Source organism: Phacochoerus africanus, chromosome X, assembly GCF_016906955.1.
Source record: "Phacochoerus africanus isolate WHEZ1 chromosome X, ROS_Pafr_v1, whole genome shotgun sequence".
Classification (NCBI taxonomy): domain Eukaryota; kingdom Metazoa; phylum Chordata; class Mammalia; order Artiodactyla; family Suidae; genus Phacochoerus; species Phacochoerus africanus.
Window position 1 is genome coordinate 94911630 of NC_062560.1, and position 25391 is coordinate 94937020.

The 25391-nt window shown below is 41.9% G+C and overlaps 1 protein-coding gene across 7 annotated transcripts in view; it reads right to left on the reverse strand.

Annotated features, from left to right (window-relative positions):
- The window catches only part of CHRDL1 (chordin like 1), a 122743-nt gene that overhangs the window by 74941 nt on the left and 22411 nt on the right, over nucleotides 1-25391 (reverse strand). For all 7 annotated transcript variants that reach the window (XM_047764921.1, XM_047764918.1, XM_047764913.1 and 4 more), the window contains exons 3-4: nucleotides 18295-18407; nucleotides 15575-15668 (exon numbers count right to left, since the gene is read on the reverse strand). In XM_047764921.1, the coding sequence (XP_047620877.1) occupies nucleotides 15575-15668; nucleotides 18295-18407 (207 nt within the window). The remainder of the gene's footprint in view (nucleotides 1-15574; nucleotides 15669-18294; nucleotides 18408-25391) is intronic.

The following is a 25391-nucleotide window of genomic DNA, read 5'->3' on the forward strand; positions in this document are numbered from 1 at the left end:
CCCCATGTTTGCGGTGGGCTGGGTGTACAGAGCAATGCCTGGGCCTCCATCACCCTGACCTTTCCGGCCTCCTCCCTCCCGCATGGCCACGGCCACACCAGTCATGCCCGCCCGCGCCCCCGTCCCCACCACATGCTTTTGCGCATATGCCCCCCTCTGCCCCTTTCTCCACCTGGCAAAGTCCCATTCCACTGTCAGAACCCAGGTCTGATGTCCAATGTGGACTCCTCTCTGAGGGCCCTGGCTCCTGGCTCTCGCAGAGTGTCTCTCTCCCATCTCTGCCTGCCTGGTCCTCGTCCACCCCTCTACCTGAGAACTCATCACATTATGCTGTACTTATCTTGTTATGTCTGTCTCCCCCCAGACTGTGAGCTCCTCAAAGCAGTGACTCTGAAACCTCAGCACCATACATGGGACTTGGTCCAAAGCTTATACTCAGTGAACGATTGTGAAATGAATGAATGAGACACTGAGTGAATGAATGAGTGGACGTGCATCATCAACTCCCTTTCCTGGGCTTCTCTGGGTAAGGGTGCTGTCCAATGTTTCTCAATAGGGTCACCACTGGAATTTGGGGCGGGACGCTTCTTCACTGCATTGTGTTCCTCCTCGTTGTGGAACATTTAGCATCCCTGGTTCCTGCCCACTAAATACCAAGGATATTCCCCAATCACTGCGATGACCAAAACGGTTCCCCAACACTGCCGAAGCCCTGAGAGAAGTGGTGGTGGGGTGACCCTCCCTGGTTAGGAAGCAGCACTACAGCAATGGTTTCTTCCCCTAATCCCAGGGGTCTGTGAAGGCCCCCTGCAGTAGGGTCATGCTTCGCTCCTGCAATGAGGGGCTGGATGATGGACTCCAGCCAGAAGGTGAATTAGCAAGAAAACAGGGAGTGAAGCAGCCCTGGCCTGCTAACCGGGAATTACGGCAGGCTAATCAGCACACAATAGTACAGAGCAAAGAATCCTGTTCAATGTTTTTATGATGGGGACAGGTCAGGCCTGGTCAAAAAAAAAAAAAAAAAAAAAAAAAAAGAAAATCCCCATGCAGCTTTCAAGGCAGCCCAGAGAGTGTTACCTCGTCTCTGAGTACACTCTCAGCATTACCCCCACGTTTCTGCCAAGGGCTCGTTCTGCTATGAAAACATTACCATTACGGACATCACACTCACTCAGGGCACTGCTGACAATCTAATCGGGAAGAAATAGAAAAGAAAGGCAGAGGTGACGCCATTCATTTTATGCCTTCTGCCTGACACTCATTAAACCTGTCATCTGTTTCCCTTAGACGCCCCCGACACCCCCACCGCCCCGCCACAACTATTCCCTGAGGCTGGAGACAAACGGTCAGGGCCTGGGCATGGGGCTGCTGTCATTAGGATCTGCGGGGACAGGTACCAAAATGTCAGTTTCAGGCTTTGCCTGCATTCCCTTTTTTTTTTTTTTTGTCTTTTTGCCATTTCTTGGGCTGCACCCACGGCATATTGGAGGTTCCCAGGCTAGGGGTCTAATAGGAGCTGTAGCCACCGGCCTACACCAGAGCCACAGCAACGTGGGGTCCGAGCCGCACCTGCGACCTACACCACAGCTCATGGCAACACCGGATCGTTAACCCACTGAGCAAGGCCAGGGATCAAACCCTCAACCTCATGGTTCCTAGTCGGATTCGTTAACCACTGCACCATGACGGGAACTCCTGCATTCCCTCTTAATGATACAACCTGGGGACTTGGGGTCTACGTTCCTCCTTTCCCCTGATGCACGCTGCCTTGTTTCTACACACCTCTTTATACTTTCCAAAGCAATTTCTCACATCGACTTGCTTTTCACTGTCAGGGCAAGTGTTAGGAGAAGGTAGAAATTATCTCCTGCGTTTTACAAGTTGAGAGGACAGGCACAAAGATGCTAGCTGGCTCTGTGAAAATCCCACAGTGATTTGGAGAGGGCGGAGATCAGGGTTAGACCCCGTGTCTTTTCTGTCCCTGGGCCTTCCTTCTCCTGTGATAGCACAGCACAGCCTCACCTGGTGGGGACGGAGTCCCGGAGTGCACACCTATGGGACCAACAAAGCTCTCCCTCCTTCCCAAATGTGGTCCGGATTCAGGAAGCCAAAAGGGCCCTCTGGTGGGTGATACAGACCTGAAGCCAACATACTGGTGCACTCTGCAGCTTAGAAGTCCAAGTCCCAAATGTCCCCGAATGCCTTCTTACTAGTTCAAGGCATTTGTCCTCAAGGGCATACCTGGAGGACAGAGAGCATACCCTTCTCCAGGCTTCAGTACTTGTCTGTCTTGTGCAAAAACAGAAAAAAAAATACGAGGCCAAACCAAACCAAAGACCCAGAAGACCAAAACAATATAAACAATTAAACAAAAACAGTAGCCTCCAAACAGCCATATGCACATACACAATCTCATGCTTGACTGTAACATTTAAAGTTCTTCTAAAAGATCCCTTGCGGTGCAGCAGATTAAGGATCTGGCCTTGTCACTGCAGCAGTTCGGATGGCTGCTGCAGTTCAGGTTCAATCCCTGGCCTGGAATTTCCGCATGCCATGGGTATGGCCAAAACTTTTTTAAAATTTTTTAAAATAAAGGCCTTCTGGCCACCTTTTGCCTCTAATCATAATCATCCAAAACCAATGAAAATGTAGCATCATTTAAAAATACGTTATGCTGGGAAATCTAAACTGACACACCTAAAACATAAGTGTACAGGTGAACTGATAAAGCAGACACCCCTATAACGACATGCAGGTCAAGAAAGACAGCATTTCCAAAACCCCCAAAAGGCCCCGTCCCTCCCCACTGGAGGTAGCCACAATTCTGACTCTGGGGACGATCATCGCCTTGCCTTTCATTATAGTTTTGTCACGTTTATGCACCTCCCTCAACCATATAGTTTTGGGAACCTCCTATTAATAGAATTGCATTCTATGCATTTGTGCATGTATCTGTGTCTTGCTCTTAGTCAACATTAAGCCTGAACTATAACAGGTTGACTTTCATGAGACCTCGGCTCCCCTTATGTTTGCCTCAAAGTCCTTCCCTGTACCTAACTTTTTGATGCTGAAGCTCGTTTTTGCCCACTCTCCCCCTTTGGGGATGGAGAAAGCTGAGCAGCATCATATGTGACCATTTATCTTTCTCAAGTTTGTCGAAGTCCCTTCAGTCTCTCTTTTACCAGGCTGGGTAATTACACTTTTCCTCCAACGTTGCCGCATAGGTTTGATACTCTAATCCCTTAACAATCTTTCTAATAAAACCATACCGAATAGCTCCAGACATGATTGCCCTCGGAAAACAATCTCAGAGGAGGCCCTTTTGGAAATGGAGTTCTCCAGATAAAGGGAAACAGGGATCCAGTTCTACCCCTATGGATTTCTCCAAAAGATAACAGAACCTGCCAAGAATCAGTGCCTAATAGATGATGCTCTCTGAAGCTCCCTGGGAAAATTAATAAGCAATAGGTCTGTCTCTCTGAACCCAGAATTTCACACAGTCATTACTGCGAGTTACTGCTTGTCAGATCTGTCATTGTCAAAGACAATGTGGTCTCTGGAGTCTCCCTCCTCCAATGAGAAATATGCTCTGAAAACCCAACATTTGTTAGACTCTTCTAAGACCCCCCTCGATTATCTCCTGACTTCGCTTTCTCATCTCTACCAGCAGCCTCTTCTCAAATTTCCTTTCCATTCACTCCTGTATTTTTTCAAAAAGGCACGCTACAACAGGGATGAACTTTGAAGACATTCTGCCAAGTGAAATAAGCCAGGCACAAAAGGAAATATACTGTGTGACTCCACTTATATGAGGTACCTAGAGGAGTCAAATTCACAGAGACCGAAAGTAGAATGACAGTGGCCAGGAGCTGGGGGGAAGGGGGCATGGGGAGTGGTTTTTAATGGAGACAGGACGGAGTTTCAGTTTGGGAAGATGAAAAAAATTCCCCGTGATGGATGGCGGTGATGGTTGTACAACAATTGTATTTAATGCCATAGAAGTGTGCAATTGAAAGTGATTAAAATGGGAAGTCTTGTAATGTATACTTTACTCCAGTAAAATGTTTTAAAAATTAAAAAAAGAAGGAAAGGGAGTTCCTGTTGCGGCTCACCGGTAACGACCCCGACTGGTGTCCATGAGGATGTGGGTTCGATCCCTGGCCTCGCTCGGTGGGTTAAGGATCTGGCATTGCTGTGAGCTGTGGTGTAGGTCGCAGGCCATGGCTCGGATCTGGCATTGCTGTGGCTGTGGTGTAGGCTGGTAGCTGTAGCTCCGATTCCACCCCTAGCCTGGGAACCTCCATATGCCATGGGTGCAGCCCAGAAAAAAAAAAGAAAAGAAAAGAAAGAAAGGAAGGAAGGGAGGAATGAGGGGAAACAGAAACAAAGCAAGCCAGATTTCCCTGCCCCTCCTTCTCAACCCCCATTTCTCTCCTCTTAAAACAATAAAGGAACATAGCTTATGAAAGGTAGGGTCGGGAGCGTAGACTCTGATTTGGCTTTAGATCCCTGAGGGCACCATCTCGTGAATGTGAAGAAATCAAAGCTGCAGGAATTTGCGAAAGGAAAGAAAATAGAGTGCGTAGGGACACTTACGTTATCTCTGTTTTAAAAGTAACCTCTACTCCCAAGTTCAATGTCTTTCCCTTTCTCCCCGATAAAAAATATCCAACCAACGTTCTTCCTCCCCCTCCTGCAGACGACTGTGATTTATTCCTTTCTTTAAAGAATTAGTACATATAACTTCATAGCCTCTCTCCAATTCAGAGAGTACCGGTCTAAAAACAAAAACAAAAACAAAAAACCTGTTTGAGCGGCCACACATCTATTGCTGAAGCACTTCCCACTCTCTGGGTCTTAGCATATACGCAGGAAAGACAAGAGGCAACACATGAAGATATTTCTAAAACAGACTACTCTGATAGCCAGAAAAAAAAACAAGAGTCCTATGAGGAAGTGGATTTTGGAACAGATTTCAATATCTGACACCCTCAGTCTGCCAGTTTCTAAAATCACTTTTAGGGAATAGCTGACCGTGTAAAAATCTAAATACAAAAATCAGACAAAAATCACTCTAATAAAGACTGCTATTTATCTTAGTGGCTGCAAATGATCTGGTAAACCTTTTGGGTTATAGTTATTTTGCATCCACAACCCTCAAGTGAAACCCTTTGGCTCTAGGCAACAGATAGCAAGGATATTTGGTTACTCCTGGAACATACTGGTTTTAAATTAACAGCTCCAAAGTGAAAAACTTGAGAGCTGACAACTCATCCTAGAAACCACTGTGTCTTCTGCCATGAATAAAGAACTTATCCTTGACATTTGTGAAGAGGCTTGGTCTCCGCAGGACTGTGGGGAAGGTAAGGTCGGATTCCCTAGGCTCCTCCTTCAACCTCCCCCCACCCCTGCCGCTGCATAACTCTTCCAGGTACTCAGGTTAGTGGCCTGGGGATCTCCCCCCAACCACGAACCCAGCTCCCTACCATCAAACTCTTCTTTCTAGATCCTGTGCACTGCTTATATTAAAAATGATTAAGGAGTTCCCGTTGTGGCACAGCAGAAACGAATCGGACTGGGAACCATGAGGTTGCGGGGTTCGATCCCTGGCCTCGCTCAATGGGTTAAGGATCTGGCGGTGCCATGAGCTGTGGTGTGGGTCGCAGAGGCAGCTCGGATCTGGTGTTGCTGTGGCTGTGGCCGTGACTGGCGGCTACAGCTCCAATTAGACCCCTAGCCTGGGAACTTCTGTGTGCTGCGACTGCGGCCCTGGAAAAGACAAAAAGACAAAAAAGACAAAAAAAAAATTAAAAAGCATGATCACTTCTGGAGTTCCCTTCGTGGCTCAGTGGTTAACGAACCTGACTAGGATCCATGAGGTTGCGGGTTCAATCCCTGGTCTCCCTCAGCGCATTAAGGATCCAGTGTTGCTGTGGCTGTGGTGCAGGCCAGCAGCTATAGCTCCAATTCAGCCCCTAGCCTGGGAACTTCCATATGCCATGGGTGCAGCCCTAAAAAACAAAAACAAAACAAAACAAAAAAAAAGAGTTATCACTTCCAAAGAGAGATGAATTTATCAGGAATCAAAGTGTGAATTGAAAAGATGAAGCTATCATTGTAACCAAATTTCAGGTATCAAACAACTTGGCAGGGAAGTATGGTGGAGGGGGGAGGCTGATTGGACACGTCTCGGAATCATAGGTCACAGGAAATCAAGGTAATAATCTCCCGCTCTGCTTACTCAGAAAGCCAGCCCTGGCTATGGCTCAGCCTTGCAACCAGGCAGAAAGCTCACTAAAGGACGCTTTACTAATCCTTTCCTTAAAATACCCTGGATGTGACTCTTATTTCAAACTAAGTTGAAAACAGACTAAGCTGAAAACACTGATTTTATTTCAAACTATGTTGATTGCTTTTCCCTTTGAGAGTTTCATTTGTTTATCAGCATAAATTCCTGGGCCAATTCCGAGAAATGCCATTCATTTCTCGCCAACAACAAGTCATGGACAATGGGTGGGGTAGACGGGTGAGCTCCCCATGGAGGGGCCTTCTTTCTGGATGTGACAGCCAGGGGCCCTGAATGTGGAAGATGGCAGAAAAGAAGGGCTCTGGGTGGGAGCTCTGAGGAAGCAGGGAGGCCAGCCAGAGGGAACAGTGAGTACGTGTTACTGCAGGGTGGGTCCCGGAGAAGTGTCGCACAGGCAAAGAATGTTTCTGGGGGGCCAATGCACCCCTTTATCAGAGAATCAATATTGCCAGGTTGCCCTCCAGCCCTCTACTCCAATGCATCTGCACAGGGCCCTCTACTCCAAGATCTCTCTGCAGGCAGCGCTCGAGACCTCCTGTATCAAGATCTCCCCTGGGTCCTATCACCACAGTGCGGTCCCCAGTCCAGCTGCATCAGAATTACTTCAGGTGCTTGTTCAAAATGCAGAATACCGAACTATAGCCAAACGGAATCAGAATTTTTAGTGTAGGGCCCAGGAGTCTGCATTTTATCAAATCCCCTTAAGCACCCTGAAGTTTTAGTAACATTAATTTAGGGTCTAGTTCTAAAAGGGCTCGCTGCCTTAATGAATTTCTCCCAACTTAGATGCTGTATTTATCCAGAGCTTATTGCTACAATATAAATAACTTCTAGAAACGGAATGGCATAATCCATGTCTTCCTAAAACATATACTAGAGAAAACTAACCCACAAAAAACAGGTCCCACGGCTGAATAAGTTTGGAAAATACTACATGCCATCTACCCGCTTATAGATGCCTAATGCATATTAATATAGTAAAGGCTCTGAGAAGTCCTGCATTAAAAGAAACCTGTTTCACGTTCTCTCACCCAGAAACTCTAAGTTTATTTGACCATATAAATATTTTTTCATTAACCCTATTATTTATCCCATGAAATGGTGTCCCTTGCACATGGAAGATTTATTTGGGACGAATGGGGGTTTTCAGTATCCCTCAGTGATGTGCCACCTTCTTCACCTTGGCACGGGGCCAGCTTTGATTAAGTTCCATTGAAAGAGACAGAAGAGTTCTGCTGCACCATAACAGAAAGCTATGGTCCTCCTACATGCCTTGTTCTTGTATGGCATAAGGGCTTCTAGAAGACTAACAGGAAATCACACTCTTTTACAAAAACCAACTAAACACCCAGGGTTTACCTGAGACAAAGATCACCTCTCCTCGAAGAACGCAAGTGGGGGGCTGCTTTTCCGAAGAAGTTTTAACTCTTTATACTCTGCTCAGTGTTCAAGGACCAAGTGTATGAGGATGACAATGGAAATAGAACATGGAAAACAGTGAAAGAGATCTAAGTGGGAAGAGGGAAGTCAGTATAGACATGGAGGGTCTACTGATCACCAGCAAACCTCTCTGTGGCTACCTCTCAACAGTCAGTAGAAGAATACTAACAATGATAAAAAATAATAATAATACAGTAAAACCTCTGCTATCCAGAGACCCACAGTCCAGAATCCTCAGGCTTTTGGATAGCTGTGGACCCAGAAAGATTTTTTTTTTTTAAATACACCAATCTTTTGTGGGCAAAAAAAAAAAAAAAAAAAGCCTTTGATTGATCATCTTGTAGACTACGGTTTTTGTAGGTCCCTTACTGAAGGAAAAGAATATGCTAAGTAGCTGTGATCATTTAGAAGCAATTGCTTTTTTTCAACCAAATCCAAAAAGTGAACACAGAATTCAGAAAAGAGCAAAAGGAGCGAGCAGAGAGCAAGGGAGATCAGACATGGACGATAGCAATGGCAGCAATCAGAAAGAAGATGGCATGGCTTTAAATTTAAAAGAGAGGGAGTTCCCACCGTGGCTCAGTGGTTAACAAACTCGACTAGGAACCATGAGTTTGCAGAGTCGATCCCTGGCCTTGCTTAGTGGGTTAAGGATCTGGCGTTGCCCTGAGCTGTGGTGTAGGTCACAGACGCGGCTCGGATCCAGCGTTGCTGTGGCTGTGGCAAAGGCCAGCGGCTGCAGCTTAGATTCGACCCCTAGCCTGGGAACCTTCATATGCCGTGGGTGCAGCCCTAAAAAGACAAAAGACAACAACAACAAAAAAATTTAAAAGAGAATCCTCAATGAGTTAAACAGAATTACCATATGACTCAGAAATTCCACTCCTAGGTATATACCCAAAATAACAGAAAACATATGACACACAGAAACTTGAAGTCGAATGTTCATAGCACTATTCACAATCATCAAAAGGTGGAAACAACTCAACTGTCCATCAACAGATGAATAGATAAACAAAATGTGGCATATCCATACAATAAAATATTATTCAATCATAAAAAATAATGAAGTACTGATACATGCCTCGACATGGATAAATCTTAAAAACATGACGCTAAGTGAAAGAAACCAGATGCAAAAGGCCACATATTGTACTGTTTAATTTATATGAAATGTCCAGAATAGGAAAATCCACAGAAATAGAAAGCAAATTAGTGGTTGCCAGGGGCTGGGTTGGGGAGGTAATGGGGAGTGGCTATTTAATGGGCACAGGATTTCCTTTTGGAGTGGCAAAAAATTTCTGGAACTAGGTTAGTGGTAAGGCTTGCACAATATTGTGAATGTTCTTAATGACACTGAATTGTACACTTTAAAATCATAAGCTTTATGTTATATGTACTTTACCACAACAATAAATAAATACATCTCTCCCTTGAACTTTTGACCCTAAAAAAACACAGTGAGAAGGGGGAAAAAAGGCCTGTCTACTTGATTCCTATAACACTGGAAGTCACAGATTTGCATGCAGACACAGATGGGGTCCTAGAGCCAGACCCCGTGTTTATACACATGTACGGTAGCACAATGTGCAGACAGGCCAGCGATTACAGACCACGAAACAGATTCAGAGTGGTTGAATGACTTACAACCCTCACTCTGAACTGTCCAAGGCTACAGGCCATCTATCTACCGTCCATCTTCTGCAGTTTGCTTCTGCTGGAGCATAGGTTTGTGTGATCCAAACATTAACATGCGAGAGGTAGGTAAGGGAAGGATGTTGGTATAAAATAGAAACTGCAGTGGTTCACACATGATTGTCCCCAGCAAATTAATATTTTGCACCATCAAGTGACAGCAACGGAATGCCAAGTACACGAACACAACTGAAATCAGCAAACCATGAAGGAACGCAGTGCTCTATTCCTCTTCCTGTTCACCTTACACTCTTCCTTTTGGCTCCCTTATTAGGCCATACCCTCTGTCTTCGAAATGCTTACCACATGATTCTCTCTGGAGCTCCCATCGTGGCTCCGTGGGTTAAGAATCCGACTAGTGTCCCTGAGGACTCAGGTTCGATCCCTGGCCTGGCTCAGGTGGTTAAGGATCTGGTGCTACCATGAGCTGCAATGTAGGTCCATAAACGGCTCTGATCTGGCCTTGCTGTGGCCATGGTGGAGGCTGGCAGCTGTAGCTCCGATTCAACCCCTAGCCTGGGAACCTCCATATGCCGAGGGTGTGACCCTAAAAAGACAAAAAAGCAAAAAGCATTATTCTCTCTGATCTTTGTGCATTTTTCTCTTGTCTCTGTAACTCAGTAGCCTCAATCCTCCTTTATACCCCCTTTCTTCAAGCTAATGTCACCATTTTAAAGGATGAAGTCTATACTTCCTGTAATATTCTTTTATTTATTAGAAATCTAAAGATGCCTTTTAAAACCATGCTAGTAGTCTATTGTACAGGTGTTTTGTACGCTGGTTACAAAGCCGCATACATTTAGAGTTGTTTTCTCCAATCCTATTTTTTCCTTAAGCCCTGTTATTTTTCAGTGTACAGTGTTGCAGAATGGGAGGATTTTCAGAAAATGCACATATTGCATTATAGCAAAGATGCCCATTTTTCCTAGCTAGCTCACTACCCAACTCCGGTTGAGAGAGAAATGGCATAGGTCTTCCAGCATCTTCTTACGGGAGCACACACACTATAGCGCACCAGTAGAAAGGTGGTTCCCTTAACCTACCTGGAATTTAAAAGACTGGAGTGAGGAGTGCCCCTCTTGGCAAAACTAAACTGTCACCCTCCCTGTTAAAACCATATCACAGAACTAAACCTCTTCACATCTAGCCAAAAGGAAATACCGGCTTAAGGTCTCTGGTAACAGATCAAATCAGATAGTTTGGTAAATTTATAAGAGCTCTTTAATGACTTGGGCATGTTGGAATACCTCTAAGGGAACCCAAATGTATTAATTCTGAATAGCAGATTCTCAATGGAATGGCCATTGAAGAAAACTGTTAGATAATATTGTGATTTAGGCTCCTGGCCACTATAAAAGTCTTCTTTTGGTGAAAAAATTATACATAAAGAAAAAAAAGAAACAAGTCATATTCTTTCTCTCCCCTTCCTTCTCTTACCATGCTACTCCTCCCGAAAGAGGACATAGAATTCCATTCCTACAAATCCCTCATCAAGGACAATAGCAAGTCTATTAGCGACTGGGATGAATTTCATGACCTTTCTGACTTCCGTGTGGTCTTGACTTTTGCATTAAGAATGTGCTAGCCTCCATGTAGCACCGGCTTCTTTGGGCTCAGTAGAGCCCTGTGATATGTGACCAGGACTTGACCTCTACCATGGAGACCTGAGGAAGTGCTGGAGAAAAAAATTTTTCACTTGCTTTTCATGGGAATTGGTATCGATTTCTCTCTGGTAATTCTGGAAAAGCAGTCTGCATACCCTGATTTCCATGGTTCAGCAGGAGACAACTTCAAATGCAGGTGAGAACCTTAGAAATTTCTGGGGTTAGGGAAAGCAAGAGCCATGGGATACACAGAAACAAATCAGGGGTGTAGTGTCCACTGTCTTGTCCAAGGGAAGATGAGCTCTAGGCATGGCAGGTGGGACCTTCTCACCAAGTCCATCACAACCCAGTAAACACTCCTTGAAGTTGATACTGCTATAGGATCGTACATAAAACCAAACCTTGGATATATGGCTTCCTCATTTGTTTTCCCTTTTTGATATAGAACATGTTCATCATCTTGGCTTTAAATATTTTATTTTCAAGTGAAGACATTTTCAGCAGGGTGCCTTCCATTGGGTTAAGACAGAAAACTAGAGCCCCTTCTTTTGACCAAACATTCCTGTGGCCCTGAAGGCATGAGTTTCCTCATGCCTAATAATCATTGGGGTGGAAGGAATACAGAGGAGTCATCACATCCATTGCCCTGTCTCAAAGCAAAACTGTGCCAACTCTATCTCAGATGGGTGGGTACCTTTTTATTTCCAGAAATATGCAGTAAAGAGACTAAAATTCCCCTTAGTCATTTAGTCTAGGATTTAACAACCACTGTGTCCCAAAGTTCTCTCTTTTATCAAACTCTATGCTTCTCTGCTATGGTTTAAACCTGTTTATTCTTGTTTTATCTTCTCCAGAAAGAAAGAATAGCTGGTTTGCATTCCAGTTCAAGATGGCAGAGAGAGCACATGGGAAAACTCCCTGCTATTTTCCAAACAAAGACGAGAGATGAAATACAAAACTAAAAATAAGTAAATAGATCAAACTTTAAAACTGCAAAACCATTCTCAGAAACAAAAGGAAACTCACTATGAAATAAAACAAAGATGAAAGTACAGCAGTAAATATAGGCCAAAGCCATATGGTCCACTGGCAGCTAGGACCCAGACAGTTGGAGCCAACCAGCTGAGCAAGAACTATGGCCTACAAGTGGCTTCCTGTGTAAAGCTGAGGGTTAGGGTCACGCTCTTTACATGCAAAACAGGGGCTGACATAGCTCTGCCCACCCAAGGTGGTTCCCTAAAATGGACTGATTGCCCAGAATAACCAGCTGCAGCTCAGATCCCAATATAAGATCATTATCATGGACTAGCACTGCACAAGAAAACAGAGGTAGAAACAGACCATCTATCCAGGCATGAAGGCAAAAACCCAAGGTGGAACATCGACATATGACGTAGTTTAGAGCTAAATGAACTACAAGGCCTGAAACAATGCTACCACAAGAAAGGAAGGGCTTGTGCAAGAGAAAACCTCTGTGGATGATAAGCTTTTAAACAAAAATTTTAGAAGACAAAGGAAATTCAGACCTAAGAAAAACTATCAAGAAATCCAGCAAATGTGAGAAAGCACTTGGAAAATAAAAGGATATTTCTTAGTTCCCTGGTGGCACAGCATTGTCACTGCAACAGCTCAGGTTGCTGCTGTGGTGCAGGTTCAGTCACTGGCCTGGGAATTTACATATGCCACAGGCACAACCAAAAAGTTATATATATGGATATTTGAACAATCAGAAAAGGACTTTAAATAAATATTTAAATAACTTGAAGAAATAAATAAGAGAGTAAGACCTGAAGAAACAACAAGAGGGGTTTATAAAATGGCAACATGTAGATATTTTTAAATATAATTCAAAAAATAAGGGGAAATATGGTTAATAAAAATAAAACAACAAATAAAACCTAACATGCCTAAATAATAGGCATTAAAAAAAACTGGAGAAAGAATTCATGAATTGGATGACAGAACTGAAACAATATGTCATTACAAGGAGTATACCAATATATCATTATGGGAAAAAAATTAAAAAGACATTAAGAGACACAGAGTGTAAAATAAATGAGCTACAACGATATTCACCAAAGACAAGGTTAAGAATGAGAAAAAAGAAGAAGTAATCTTCACAAAAATAATGACTTAAAATTGAAGAGAAATTCGAGTCCTTCGGCTGAAAAAAAAAATCATGTGCGGAGCCGGCTAAATAAAAATAAATCACACATCCATACACCTCATTGTGTGCATCGAAGAAAAAGAGAAAAATTTTAAAGCTAAAAGAAGAAGAAAACAAGTTACCTATGAAAGAACTACCGTTAAAGAGCAGACGTCTTATTCAATGGCAGAGGAAGTCAAGAAACCATTTATTCATCTCCTCTTCAAAGTGCTGAGGGAAAATAAACTGGGCACTTCTAGTTTTATACCCAGCCAAATTATCATCCAAACATGAGGGCAATGGAGTTCCCTTGTCGCCGAGCAGTTAAGGATTCAGCATTGTCACTGCTGTGGCTCAGGTTCTTCCACACGCTGCAGGTGTGAGAATGAGGGCAAAGTAAAGAGATTTTTGCATCCAAGGATTAGGGAACTTTAGTACCACTACCCATAGAAAGAATGGTTAAATATTATAGTTAACAAGCAAAATGAACCCACAAGGAAGTGACCTGCAGGAACAAGAGGGCCAAGGAAATGAAGAGCTGGCTTCTGTGCTCCAGAAAATGGGCTTTTTAAGTCTTAAAGATAATGGTGTTGATTTCATTCCATTGTCTCTTTTCTGGGACTTATGACCTCAATGCTTCTAATACTTTATTCTTCTCTCAAGAGAATTGCTAGCTTATACTTTACCCTTTTCTCAGTACTCATTTCCTGTTATGAAGCTGGTGTAGGTGACAGCCCTCTTCGATGACTCCATGCGCTTCCACCCTATGCTCTGTGTCTGGGCCCTGACCCAACCTCCTTCCCAGGAAGAACAACTTCTACATAGTCATTTAGATAAATTCCTATGCCATTAGGCCATTTTTAGAGTCCTCTGGGATAAGAAATTTCTATAAGTCTATTTCACAGGAAACTTGGCAGATGAAAAAAAAAAAAAAAAAGAATCCTCCCGTACTACCTCCTTGTAATCCAGTTTATACAGAAGCAGCAAATAAACACAGCAATAAATAGTAAACCTCATTTAGGGATTTATTCCAAAAAGCTAACTTTTAGGTTGATCACAGGCTAGTCAATCTCTCATATCTTGAAGCACACACTATCGTCACCAACACTCAGAGTGATAACCTTGTGACATGGCATGATCGTCTGCCATCTGGGAAAGGATCTCAGATGTTCACTAGAGTGTGTTTATCAATGTAGGAAAGTATACACTATAAAGGCGGTGACCAGAAGGGTTTGGGGGTTTCTTCTTCGTAAAACAAAATCTCCATTCCTGTAACAGTTCAGTGAACTGACTTGTCACTGAAGTGCCTTCTTAGCCCCATTCCTGCTATTTTTGCCCTGACACTTTTAGTTTGTCTCTGAGAAGTTCTGGAAATTCCTCACTACTTTCCGAAAGCACCATTTATGGCAGAGACTAGTGGTTCTTTTTGAGGGTCACGTACACCCCTTTAGGAATACAAATAAAGCTACGGATCTTCTCTAAAGGAATTTACACATCTACATAGTTATGCCCCCCAAATGAAAACCGTTTTAAAGGGTTCACTGACCCCCTAAAGCTCACCCATGGGCCCCAACTCAAGAACCTCGGTCCACAAGGGAAACAGAATTGACTTACAGGGTGGCAAGGCTTCTGCCCAGAGGCCAAGAGGGTCGCTTAGCTTTCCCTAGGACTGCTGTGGGGCCCACAGGCATTCTCTGAATCCTTCCAAGCTTGCACGCCTCTGGTGCGGGAGCCAGGCCCCGGGTCCGACGTGAACAAAGTGTCATTGAGGTAACCCCTGCCTCAGACGAACAGCCTAGCCGCAAACCATGAAGGTAGACATCCTAATAGCCTTGTGAAAAAGTCTCTGCCGCCCCCTTAGAGCCGCTCTGAACAATGTATACATAATAACTGTACCGTCTGGAAGACGTGACCATTCAGCAGGCAGGCAGCTTTATACTGTCATAAACCTCCTTTGATTTATGAACAGCCCCTCATCATTTAGAAGCTATGCTCGGATGCAATTCCAGCACTAATTGCGCAGGACACGTGCCTCCTCGCTGCACCTCCCCTGGTGTCTGCTGCCCACGGCAGGAAGAAGCTGTTTACGGCAGAAAACTCTCTGGGCCACAGTTCCCTTCCCCCAGTTGACATCCACCTTCGAATGATTAAAAGCCCAATGAAAATCTGGTACCGGGTACCCAGTAACCTATTAGAGCCTAGAATGTGCCCCACTGGGGCTATAAACAGTATTTAGGGGCCGCTGCGGACTGCCTGAAAGTGTCCTATTGTTATTTCTGTCTGGAAGTTTCCCTTCTGGGGAATTAGGGAGATGGAGCGGGTTGGGTGGAAGACGGAGGAAGGAGAACCGCAGCTGGGGAAGAAAGAGGCGAACTGGTTTACCTGGGCAGCGAGGGCAGCAAAGATGAGGAACGTGCACGGGAGAGAGGCAGTGAAGGCTTGGACATCGGACTCGGCTGCAAAGCACATTCCCGTTCTGAAAGAGAGGAGGCAACAACAACCACCACCAAGTAACTGTCTTTGAAAGGTCTCTGGGATCGTGCCAGTTTGGGAAACAAGCCATGGAGGGACTCACCCAGACAGTGTATAACGCATTCCCAAGAAACTGAATGAAATCAGCATTTTCTTTCCTTCTCTCATCACTAGCGCCTCCACCGGGTTGGCTGATCTGCTTCCTGGCATATTTTTCTAACGCAGAGATCACTACGGCCTCAGTTTTCCAAGCCTCCCACAGTTACCGGGAGGCTTCTTCTGATGTGGCTCTGGGACATTTTTACCATTCCCCAGCTCTGCCCATCTTTTCCAAGAGCCTAGTCTGATTTCAAAATCACCTGTCTGACACCATGGAAGGAAGGGATAAGAAGCGATGGGTCCCCTGAGCTTCTAGCCAGCCTTGGGCAAGGAGATATTCCGAGCCCATGGATCCTGGATTCCACAGAACTCTGCCTTGATCCAGTAGGTTGAGTGCTTCCTCTCATTTCCCTTTCAAGTCCAAATTTTTCTGACAACAAGCTAGAGTTTGGAATTGAGCTGAATAGCTAGTCTGACTTGTGGAGGGGGTGACTGGGTAGCTGGCTGCTTGATTTACAATTACGAGACCCTTAGCTCTGACAGCTTTCAGCCATTGCTAGAACAAAGGAAGACTTTGGAAATCAATTCTCCATTAACATGTTCCATCTATAATTGATTTGAAGCAGGGGTTACTTGTATCTGTCAGGCTTTCGTGGGGAGAGGAAGATGAAGAGGATGAAGACAAGATGCCTAGCACTTGAGCCACTGGCCTTGGGATCATATTAACATTTTCACTGCCCCAGAGACAGTAAAGCCTCAGCCCCCAAGGGTTAGCTGTCCATTTCCAATGTGTTGGGTCAAGAATCTGACACAAGCATGCCATACCAGGCAGTTAATCAGTCTCCAGATGCTCTACGTAATAACTACCCTAGCCATTTAAAGAGGCAGGCTTCTTTTATCCGAATTTGAATCACCTTACCACAAATCTTTTCTCATGTACTTTCCAGAATAAATGTTTGGAATGTTGCATTTGAAAACACCAGAGAGCCTCCTGACACATCACACTCCTCAGAGCCAAGTGGTATCATCTTGAAGCGAGATCACCAAAACACAGCACAAACCACTCCACCTGGCTGAGATCTAAACATGTTCCTCCTTAGTGCTTCATACTGATTTCTGTCTTAAAGAAATAGAGTCATAAAAGTAATGATAATAAATAATAACCATAATGATAGTGATGCTACAACAGTTAGCATGTCTCAAATACTGACTGTGGCCAAGCACTGTTTTAAGCGATTGGGACGGAATAGCGAATTGAATCCTTACCATAACTCTATGAAATAGGTAATCTCATTATACCACTTTAAAGAGGAAGCTAAAGGACTCTCAGAGAGGTGAGATAATTTGTTTAATGTAACATGGCTCATAGGTGGCAGAGCCAGGGCTGGCAACTTGGTCTGTTTTGATTCTAGAGCCCTGAGCCTCTGAAGACCATCCGATGTTGCCTGAAGGTTAGACTTCCACATGCTCTAAATTCTGAAAGCCCCATTTTCTGTTCAAATGGCAGAAGAATCAGGCTTGCAAGTGACTGTTCCTCTTCCACCTGGGCACTAGCGAGGAGTTGCAGTTCCTCCATGAGGTCTCAAGGGAGAGGCTAGTCTTGAAAATTCTTTCTATGTGTTCAGAATTCTCAGTGCTCAAGGCCTAGGACAAGGCCTCCTTTCCCAGTTGGCCTAGTGCACTGATTCTCCATCAGGGGCCATTTTGCTCCCCAAGCAACTTTGGCCATATCTGGAGACATTTTTGGTTGTCACAACTGGGGTTGGTGCTACTGGCTTCTAGTGGATAGAGAACACGGGTGCTGCTAAATATCCTACAATGCACAGGATAGCTCCCCATGACAAGAAATCATCTGCGCCCAAATATCACTAATGCAGAGGTTGAGAAACCCTGGCCTAGTATATGACAGTAGGTAGGGGCTTACTCAAAAAGATGGACCATAGCTGTGGTCCTGGCTCAGGGCCACGGAAAGAAGAAGGGACCACCTGCTTTGTCTGTTGCAAAGATGGCTTTTAAGGTATCCAAAGGCTTCTTTGAGTGACTGGACAGGAGTTAAGGGCAAGCCAAGAGAACTCTAATCCTCACCAAGTACAGGCCAAGGTTTCACATCCTCAATCCCAATTACAGTTATCAGCTTAAACAACATAAAATATACTCTCCCAATGAACCAGTTTATAATCTGTCCTAATCTCTTCTCTAAATGCCAGTCTTGAAAATGGTATTCAAAAATGATGTTGACTTATAATCCAGGCATTATATCGAGCTTTTTCCTCTACTCCACTTTTTCCATGTCGTATATCATTTGGCTAAGAGAACAAAAGTATCTGTCTATAGCAAATACTCAGCAAGATCCCCTGAAAACCAACCCAAAAGACTACAGAAGAAAAAGATAGGAGATGTGTCTTTTTCTTTACTACCTGCTTCTTCTTTTAAGCTTTTATCATTCATGCTCCCTGGCCATCTAAGGATTTGAAAGCATCTCTGCATACTGAGAAGCAAAGTGGGAAGTCACATGCCATCAGGGATTGTACCTCTGAGCAGATGCAGTTCACACAGTAAACCAACCCATAAGGTTCCAGGTAAGGATGCCATCTCTCACCCACTCTGTACTTCTTGTCTTGAAACACACAGTATGTCTCTGAATCTGTGAGGAACGAGATGGAGAATATGCCCGTTAGAAAACATGGACAAAATCACAAAATCTAAAGGCAAGGACAGGTTTCATCCATTTTACTCTGTACATCAAGAGAAGAGGCATAGGAAATATTAACAGAACCCCTGTGACAGGCTCAGTGTTTTACATGATCCCTTATTTGATTGTACAATGACCCAGTAAGACAGGAGCTACTATTAGTCTCATTTTATAAATGAGACAAGTCAAGAGTCATACAACTAGTTAGTAACTGACATGAGACTCAAACCCAGGTTTACCTGAGAGTGAAGCCAAAATCTTGATTACTGCTCTATTATAATGGTAAGATAGGAGAGCATGCTGTGTGTCCTGCTGGAACATGCTGTGCTCCCTTGCTTTGGAAACACAAGCTAATGTCTGAAATGCTGATCTATTGAAACATTCGCAGAGCTGCCTGGTGGTGGGTAGGTGTGATGAACCAAATGTATTGTGTTAGGTCCCTATAAATGGCTTGGCTCACATATGCTAACATCATTCAATCATTAAACAACTCGGGATCCGAGCCATGTCTGCGACCTACACCACAGCTCATGGCAAGGCCAGATGCTTAACCCACTGAGCAAGGCCAGGGATCGAACCCTCAACCTCATTCATTAACCACTGTGCCACGACGGGAACTCCCAATAAAAATTCTGATAGCTCATCTTGTACTGTAGTTACTTCAGCACATATTGTGTTACTTGTCTTATTTTACATGTCTTATTTCTCCATTAAGGCAAAAGGTCCTCAAACGTAGGCAACATTTATTTTTCACTTTCCATCTATCACGTGGGCCAGAACAGTGTGGCCAATAAACATAAGCGACTGACAAATGGCTAATAAATGAATTTCCAAATCATGTGGTTTGCCTTCCAATACCATCCTCTTATATCTCCTGCTTCCCATCCTCCTCCCCATTACATGAGGTCAGAGTAAACCAAGACTTCTCTTGTTGCAAACACGTTAATTTCTCTCCATACTCCCCAGCAGACATTTTCCTGATGATCAAAATTGAAAGAATAAAGAAAAGACACAAAAGCAAAAAAGAGGGAGAAGATATTTCCAACAAGCAAAATACTAGTGTAAATACAGTATTAGTATCTGGAACATTTTCTAATCATTCAAATCAGTAAGTAAAGGATCAACCAATCCAGTATAAAAATGACTAGGGACATGAATAGCAATTTAGAAAAGAAATGAGAGCAGGCAATAAACAGGAAAAGATGTTCAACCTCAATAGTAATCAGAGATTCAAAATAAAACTACACTGAGATAAATCCCTCAAGTTGCTTACTGCTTCAAGGACCCTCTATGACTCTTTCCAACTTCCCGCAAGATAAATTCCAATTTACTTTTCAAATCTGTATTTCCACCTTCTTCAGGATGATAAACTGGGAGTCAGAAAGCCTTGGTTTGAATGCTAACTAGCTCTAGTTGTGTGGCATTGAGAAAGTTATTTAACTCTGTCAATCTTAATTTTCAACATCTATGAAATATGGATTATACATTTCTCAAGCAAATGTCGGAGGATTAGATAAAAGCTCTTTGTAAGTAATAAAGTGCTACAAAATGTAGAGTGTTATTTTATATGAACTGTTTGTTTTAATCAAAGGCAATGCATGCTCAGTGAATAAAACTGGAAAGCACATGCAAACACAGAAAAAGAACACAATACATAAAGGTATATAGAAAAAAAGAAATATTCCATTCAAACAATTCTAGCACAAGAAGAAACCACTTTTAATATGCTGGTGATTTATAAATATCCTGTGGATTGAAGGAGAAAATCAAAAGGAAAATCAGAAAGTATTTTGTACTAAAAGAAAATGAAAATACAGCATATCAAAATTAGCAGAACTCAGCTAAATAAGTGCTTAGAAGGAAATTTATATCACTAAGTACCTAAATTAGAAAAGAGGAACAGACTCAAATCAATGCCTTAAGAAACCAGAAAAAGTAGAACAAAATAAACCAAAAGAAAATAGAAGGGATGAATAACAAAAAAAAAACTGCTATCAATGAAACTAAAGACAGAAAATAATAGAAAAAAAATCAATGAAACCAAAACTTGGTTCTTAAAGATAGTCAATAAAATTGATAAACTTCCAGCAAGACTAACAATTGAAAAAAAGAGAGAAAATGACAATTACTAATATAAGGACAAAAGAGAGGACTTCATTATAGATCCTACAGATATTAAAAGGATAAAAAGGAGATATTATGAATAACTTTATACCAGTTAACATCTTAGATGAAATGGATGAATTATTTGAAAGACACAATTACCAAAGCTTACTCAAGGAGAGAGAGATAACCTACATCTTCTAAATAAAGGCAAAGGAAGTAGAATAGCCAAAACAAATTTTGAGAAAGACAGATACTGGAAGACATGCACTATGTGATTTCAAGACAATATAAAACTGTAATTTTCAAGACAGTTCAGTGTTGGCAAATGGATAGACAAATACATCAATGGAACAGAATGCAGAGTCAAAAAATAGACAACAGACCCATACAAAGGTTCAAAGGTCACTCAATGGTGCTGGACCATTTGGGTAGTCATATGCAAAACATAAAATGAGCTTTAATCTACATCTCATACATCTACAAAAATTAACTCAGGATGGATCACAGACATGCTTCAATGTAAACCCTAATATTTTAAAACTTCTAAAAGAAAATATAGGAGATTCTCATTGTGATGTCAGGTTAAGCAGAGTTCCTAGATATGATATGACAAGTACAATCCATAAGAGAAATTTTGAAAACTAGGACTTCAGCAAAATTAAGAACTTCTATTTTTGAAAGACAGTGTTAAGACAATAAAAAGAAAAGCCACCAACTGAGAAAAATTATTTGCAAATCACACTTCTGATAAAGGACTTTTATCCAGAATATACAAAGAAATCTCAAACCTTAAAAATAAGGAAACTAATAACCCAATATAAGGAAACTAATAACCCAATTTTTAAAATGGTGTTATAATTTGAATAGACACGCCAACAAAGAAGATACACAGATTTCACACATATCATTAGTCTTCCGGGAAATGAAAATTGGTACCGCTGCGAGCTGTGGTGTAGGTCGCAGACGCAGCTCAGATCCCGCATTGCTGTGGCTGTGGTGTAGGCCGGCAGCTACAGCTCCAATTCTATCCCTAGCCTGGGAACCTCCATATGCCATGGGTACGGTCCTAAAAAGACAAAAAAAAGGAAGGAAGGGAGGGAGGGAGGGAGGGAGGGAGGAAGGAAGAAAGAAAAAGAAAAGAAAGACAGACAGAATTGAAACCACAAGGACATATCAGTACTGACTTAATACAATGGCTAAACTGAAAATAATCTGGCAATACTAAGTGCTAATGAGGATGTGAGGCATGTTAATATACTTTAATAAGACAATAAAAAAAAAGAAATAGAGGAAAGAAAAATCACACATGATTCCGCCACCAGAAGACAACCACTTTTAACATTCTGAGAATACTCTTCTAATCTATATTTTCCTTTTTTAAATTAATAGACTTTGCTTCCTAGAGCAGGTTTAGGTTTACCAAGAAACTGAGCAGAAAGTAAACAAAGTTCCCATATATCCCCTCTTCACATCACCCCTACTTTTTCCTGGCACTAACATCTTGCATTAGTGTGGTACATTTGTTACAGCTAATGAACTGATACTGATATATTATTATTAACTAGAGTACATAGTTTACATGAGAGCTCACTCTTTGTGTAGCTCCACGCATTATGACAAATGCAGAATGACATATATCCACCATTATAGTATCATACAGAATAGTTTCACTGCCCTAAATACCCCATGTACTCTGCCTATTCATCTTTTCCCCCTTCCACTCCCACAACTCCTGAAAACCATGACCTTTTACTGTCTCTAAAAAGATGACTTTTGTCTTTTCCAAGATGACATCTAGTTGGAATGATAGGGCATGCAGTCTTTGTAGACTGGCTTCTTTCACTTAGAAATATGCATTAAAGATTCCTCTAAGTCCTTTCATGGATTGACAGCTCATTTATCATTGAATAACATTTTCTTCGTACGGGTGTACCCCTTGCTTATCAACTCACCTTTTGAAGGATATCTTGGTTGCCTCCAATTTTTAGAAATTGTGAATAAAGCTGCTAAAAAACTTGTGTGCAGGTCTTTGTGTGGCATATGTTTTCACCTCATTTGCAAAATACCTGGGAGTATGGTTGCTGTATTTTACAGTAAAGCTATGTTTAGCTTTTTAAGAAAGTGCCCAAGTGTCTTCCAAAGTGACTGTAGGAGTTCCCATCGTGGTGCAGTGGTTAACGAATCCGACTGGGAACCATGAGGTTGCGGGTTCGGTCCCTGCCCTTGCTCAGTGGGTTAACGATCCGGCGTTGCCCTGAGCTGTGGTGTAGGTTGCAGACGCGGCTCGGATCCCGCGTTGCTGTGGCTCTGGCGTAGGCCGGTGGCTACAGCTCCAATTCGACCCCTAGCCTGGGAACCTCCATATGCCACAGGTGCGGCCCAAGAAATAGCAAAAAGACAAACAAACACACAAAAAAAAATTCAAAGTGACTGTAACATTTTGCATTCCCACTAGCAATGAAGGAGAGTTCTTGTTGCTCCACATCCTTATTAGTATTTTGGCGTTGTCTTTATTTGGGGTATTAGCCATGCTAATAGATGTGTAGTGGTATCTAATTTGTTTTAATTTGCAATTCCCTAATGACATGATATTGAGCATATTTTCATATACCTATTTACCATCTATATGCTTTCTTTGGTGAGGTATCTGTTTGGCTCTTTTGCCCATTTATTGAGTTGTTTATCTTCTTCTTGTTGAGTTTTAAAAATTATTTGTATATTTTCAATATGTCTTCTATTAGATATGCATTTCCCAAGTATTTTCCCTCAGTTTGTGGCATGTCTTTTCACACTCTGTTAACAGTCAATCCCTGGTCTAGGAACTGAGATCCCACATCAAGCCGCTGCAAGCTGCAGCAATAAATAAATAAATAAATAAATAAATAAATAAATAAATAAATTTTAAAAATTAAGAAGTTAAAAAAAACAATGTCTTTTGAATAGCAGAATTTTTTACTTTTAATCAAGTCCAACTTATCAATTTTTGCTTTCATGGAGCATACTTCTGGTGCATCTGAAAACTCATTACCAAACCCAAGGTCATCTAGATTTTGTCCTATGTTATTTTCTAGAAGTTTTACAGATTTGCATTTTACGTTTAGGTCTCTGATCCATTTTGTGAGTTATTTTTGTTTATGGTCAGGTCTTCATTTATTTTTTGCATGCAGATGTCTAGTTGTTCCAGCACCATTTGTTGAAAAAAAAGTATCTGTTTTCCAATGAATTTTCCTTGCTCCTATTGTCAAAGACCAGTTGACTACATTTCTGGGCTCTCTATTATGTTCCACTGATCCATCTGTCTATTCTTTCAACAACATCACATTGTTTTAATTACTATAGCTTTATAGCAAGTCTTGAAGCTGGGTAGTGTCAGTTCTCTAACTTTGTTGTTGTTCTTCAACATTGTGTTGCCAAATATTGTATCTGGGTCTTTTAGGCCCAAAATTAAGGTTCCACATAAACCTTAGAGTAATCTTGTTGATTTCCACACAGTAAATTTCTGGGATTCTTATTGGCACTGCATTGAATCTATAAATTAAGTAGTGAAGTACTGCTATCTCAACAATATTGAGTCTTTCTATCCATGAACATGGAATCTTTTTCCAGTTATTTGATTTCTTTCCTGAGAGTTTTGTAGTTTTCTTCATATAGATCTTTTACACATTTTGCTAAATTATACCTAAGTATTTCATTTTTTGGTGCTAATATAAAGGCATTGTGTTTTCAATTACAAATCCCAACTGTTTATTGATGGTATATAGGAAAGCAATTGATTTCCATATATTTAATTTCATATCCTTCACCCTTTCTATAGTCACTTACTAATTTTAGGAAGGTTTTTGGTTGATTCTTTGGGATTTTAAAAATAATCATGCCATCTGCTAGCAAAGACAGTTTTATTTCTTCTTTCAAAATATGTATACACTTTGTTTCCACTTCTCATCTTAATACATTAGTTAGGATTTCCAGTACAACACTGAACAGGAGTGGTGAGAAAGTACATCATTTCCTTGCTCCTGACCTTAGGGGGGAAATAACTAGTCTCTCTCCATTAAATATGGTATCAGCTGCAGATTTTGTGTAGATGTTCCTTATAAAGTTGAACAAGTCCCCCTCTGTTTCTCATTTGCTGATAGTGTTGGATTTTGTCAAATGGTTTTTCTACGTCTATTGATATCATCATATAGTTTTTCTTTTTCAGCCTATAGATGTGATTTTTGAATGATGAAACAGCTTTGCATACCTGGAATAAATAAATCCCATCTGACTGTGGATTTTTCCTACATTGTTGGATTCAAAATATTGAATTCAAAATATTGCTAATATTTTGTTGAGGATTTTTGAATAAGAGATATTAATCTGTAGTTCTCATTTCTTGTAATGTCTTTGCGTGGTTTTGGTATTAGGGTAATGCTGGTCTCAGAGAATGAGTGGGGGAGTGTTCTCTCTGCTTCTATCTTCCAAAACAGACTGGAGAGTAATGGAATTATTTCTTCCTTAAATGCCTGGTGGAATTCACCAGTTCATCAACTGGGCCTGGTGCTTTCTGCTATAGAAGATTATTAATCTCTTTAATAGATATGAGCCTATTGAGATGGTCTATTCCTTCTTGTGTTAAGTTTTGATTGGTTGTATCTTCCCAGATATTGGTCAGTTTTTTCTTAAGTTATCAAATTTGTGGGCATATGTTCATAATATTTTTATTATGCTTTGGTAGTAGCGATGGTCTTTCTTTCATTTCTTTTTTTTTTTTTGTCTTTTGTTGTTGTTGTTGTTGTTATTGTTGTTGTTGCTATTTCTTGGGCCGATCCCACGGCATATGGAGGTTCC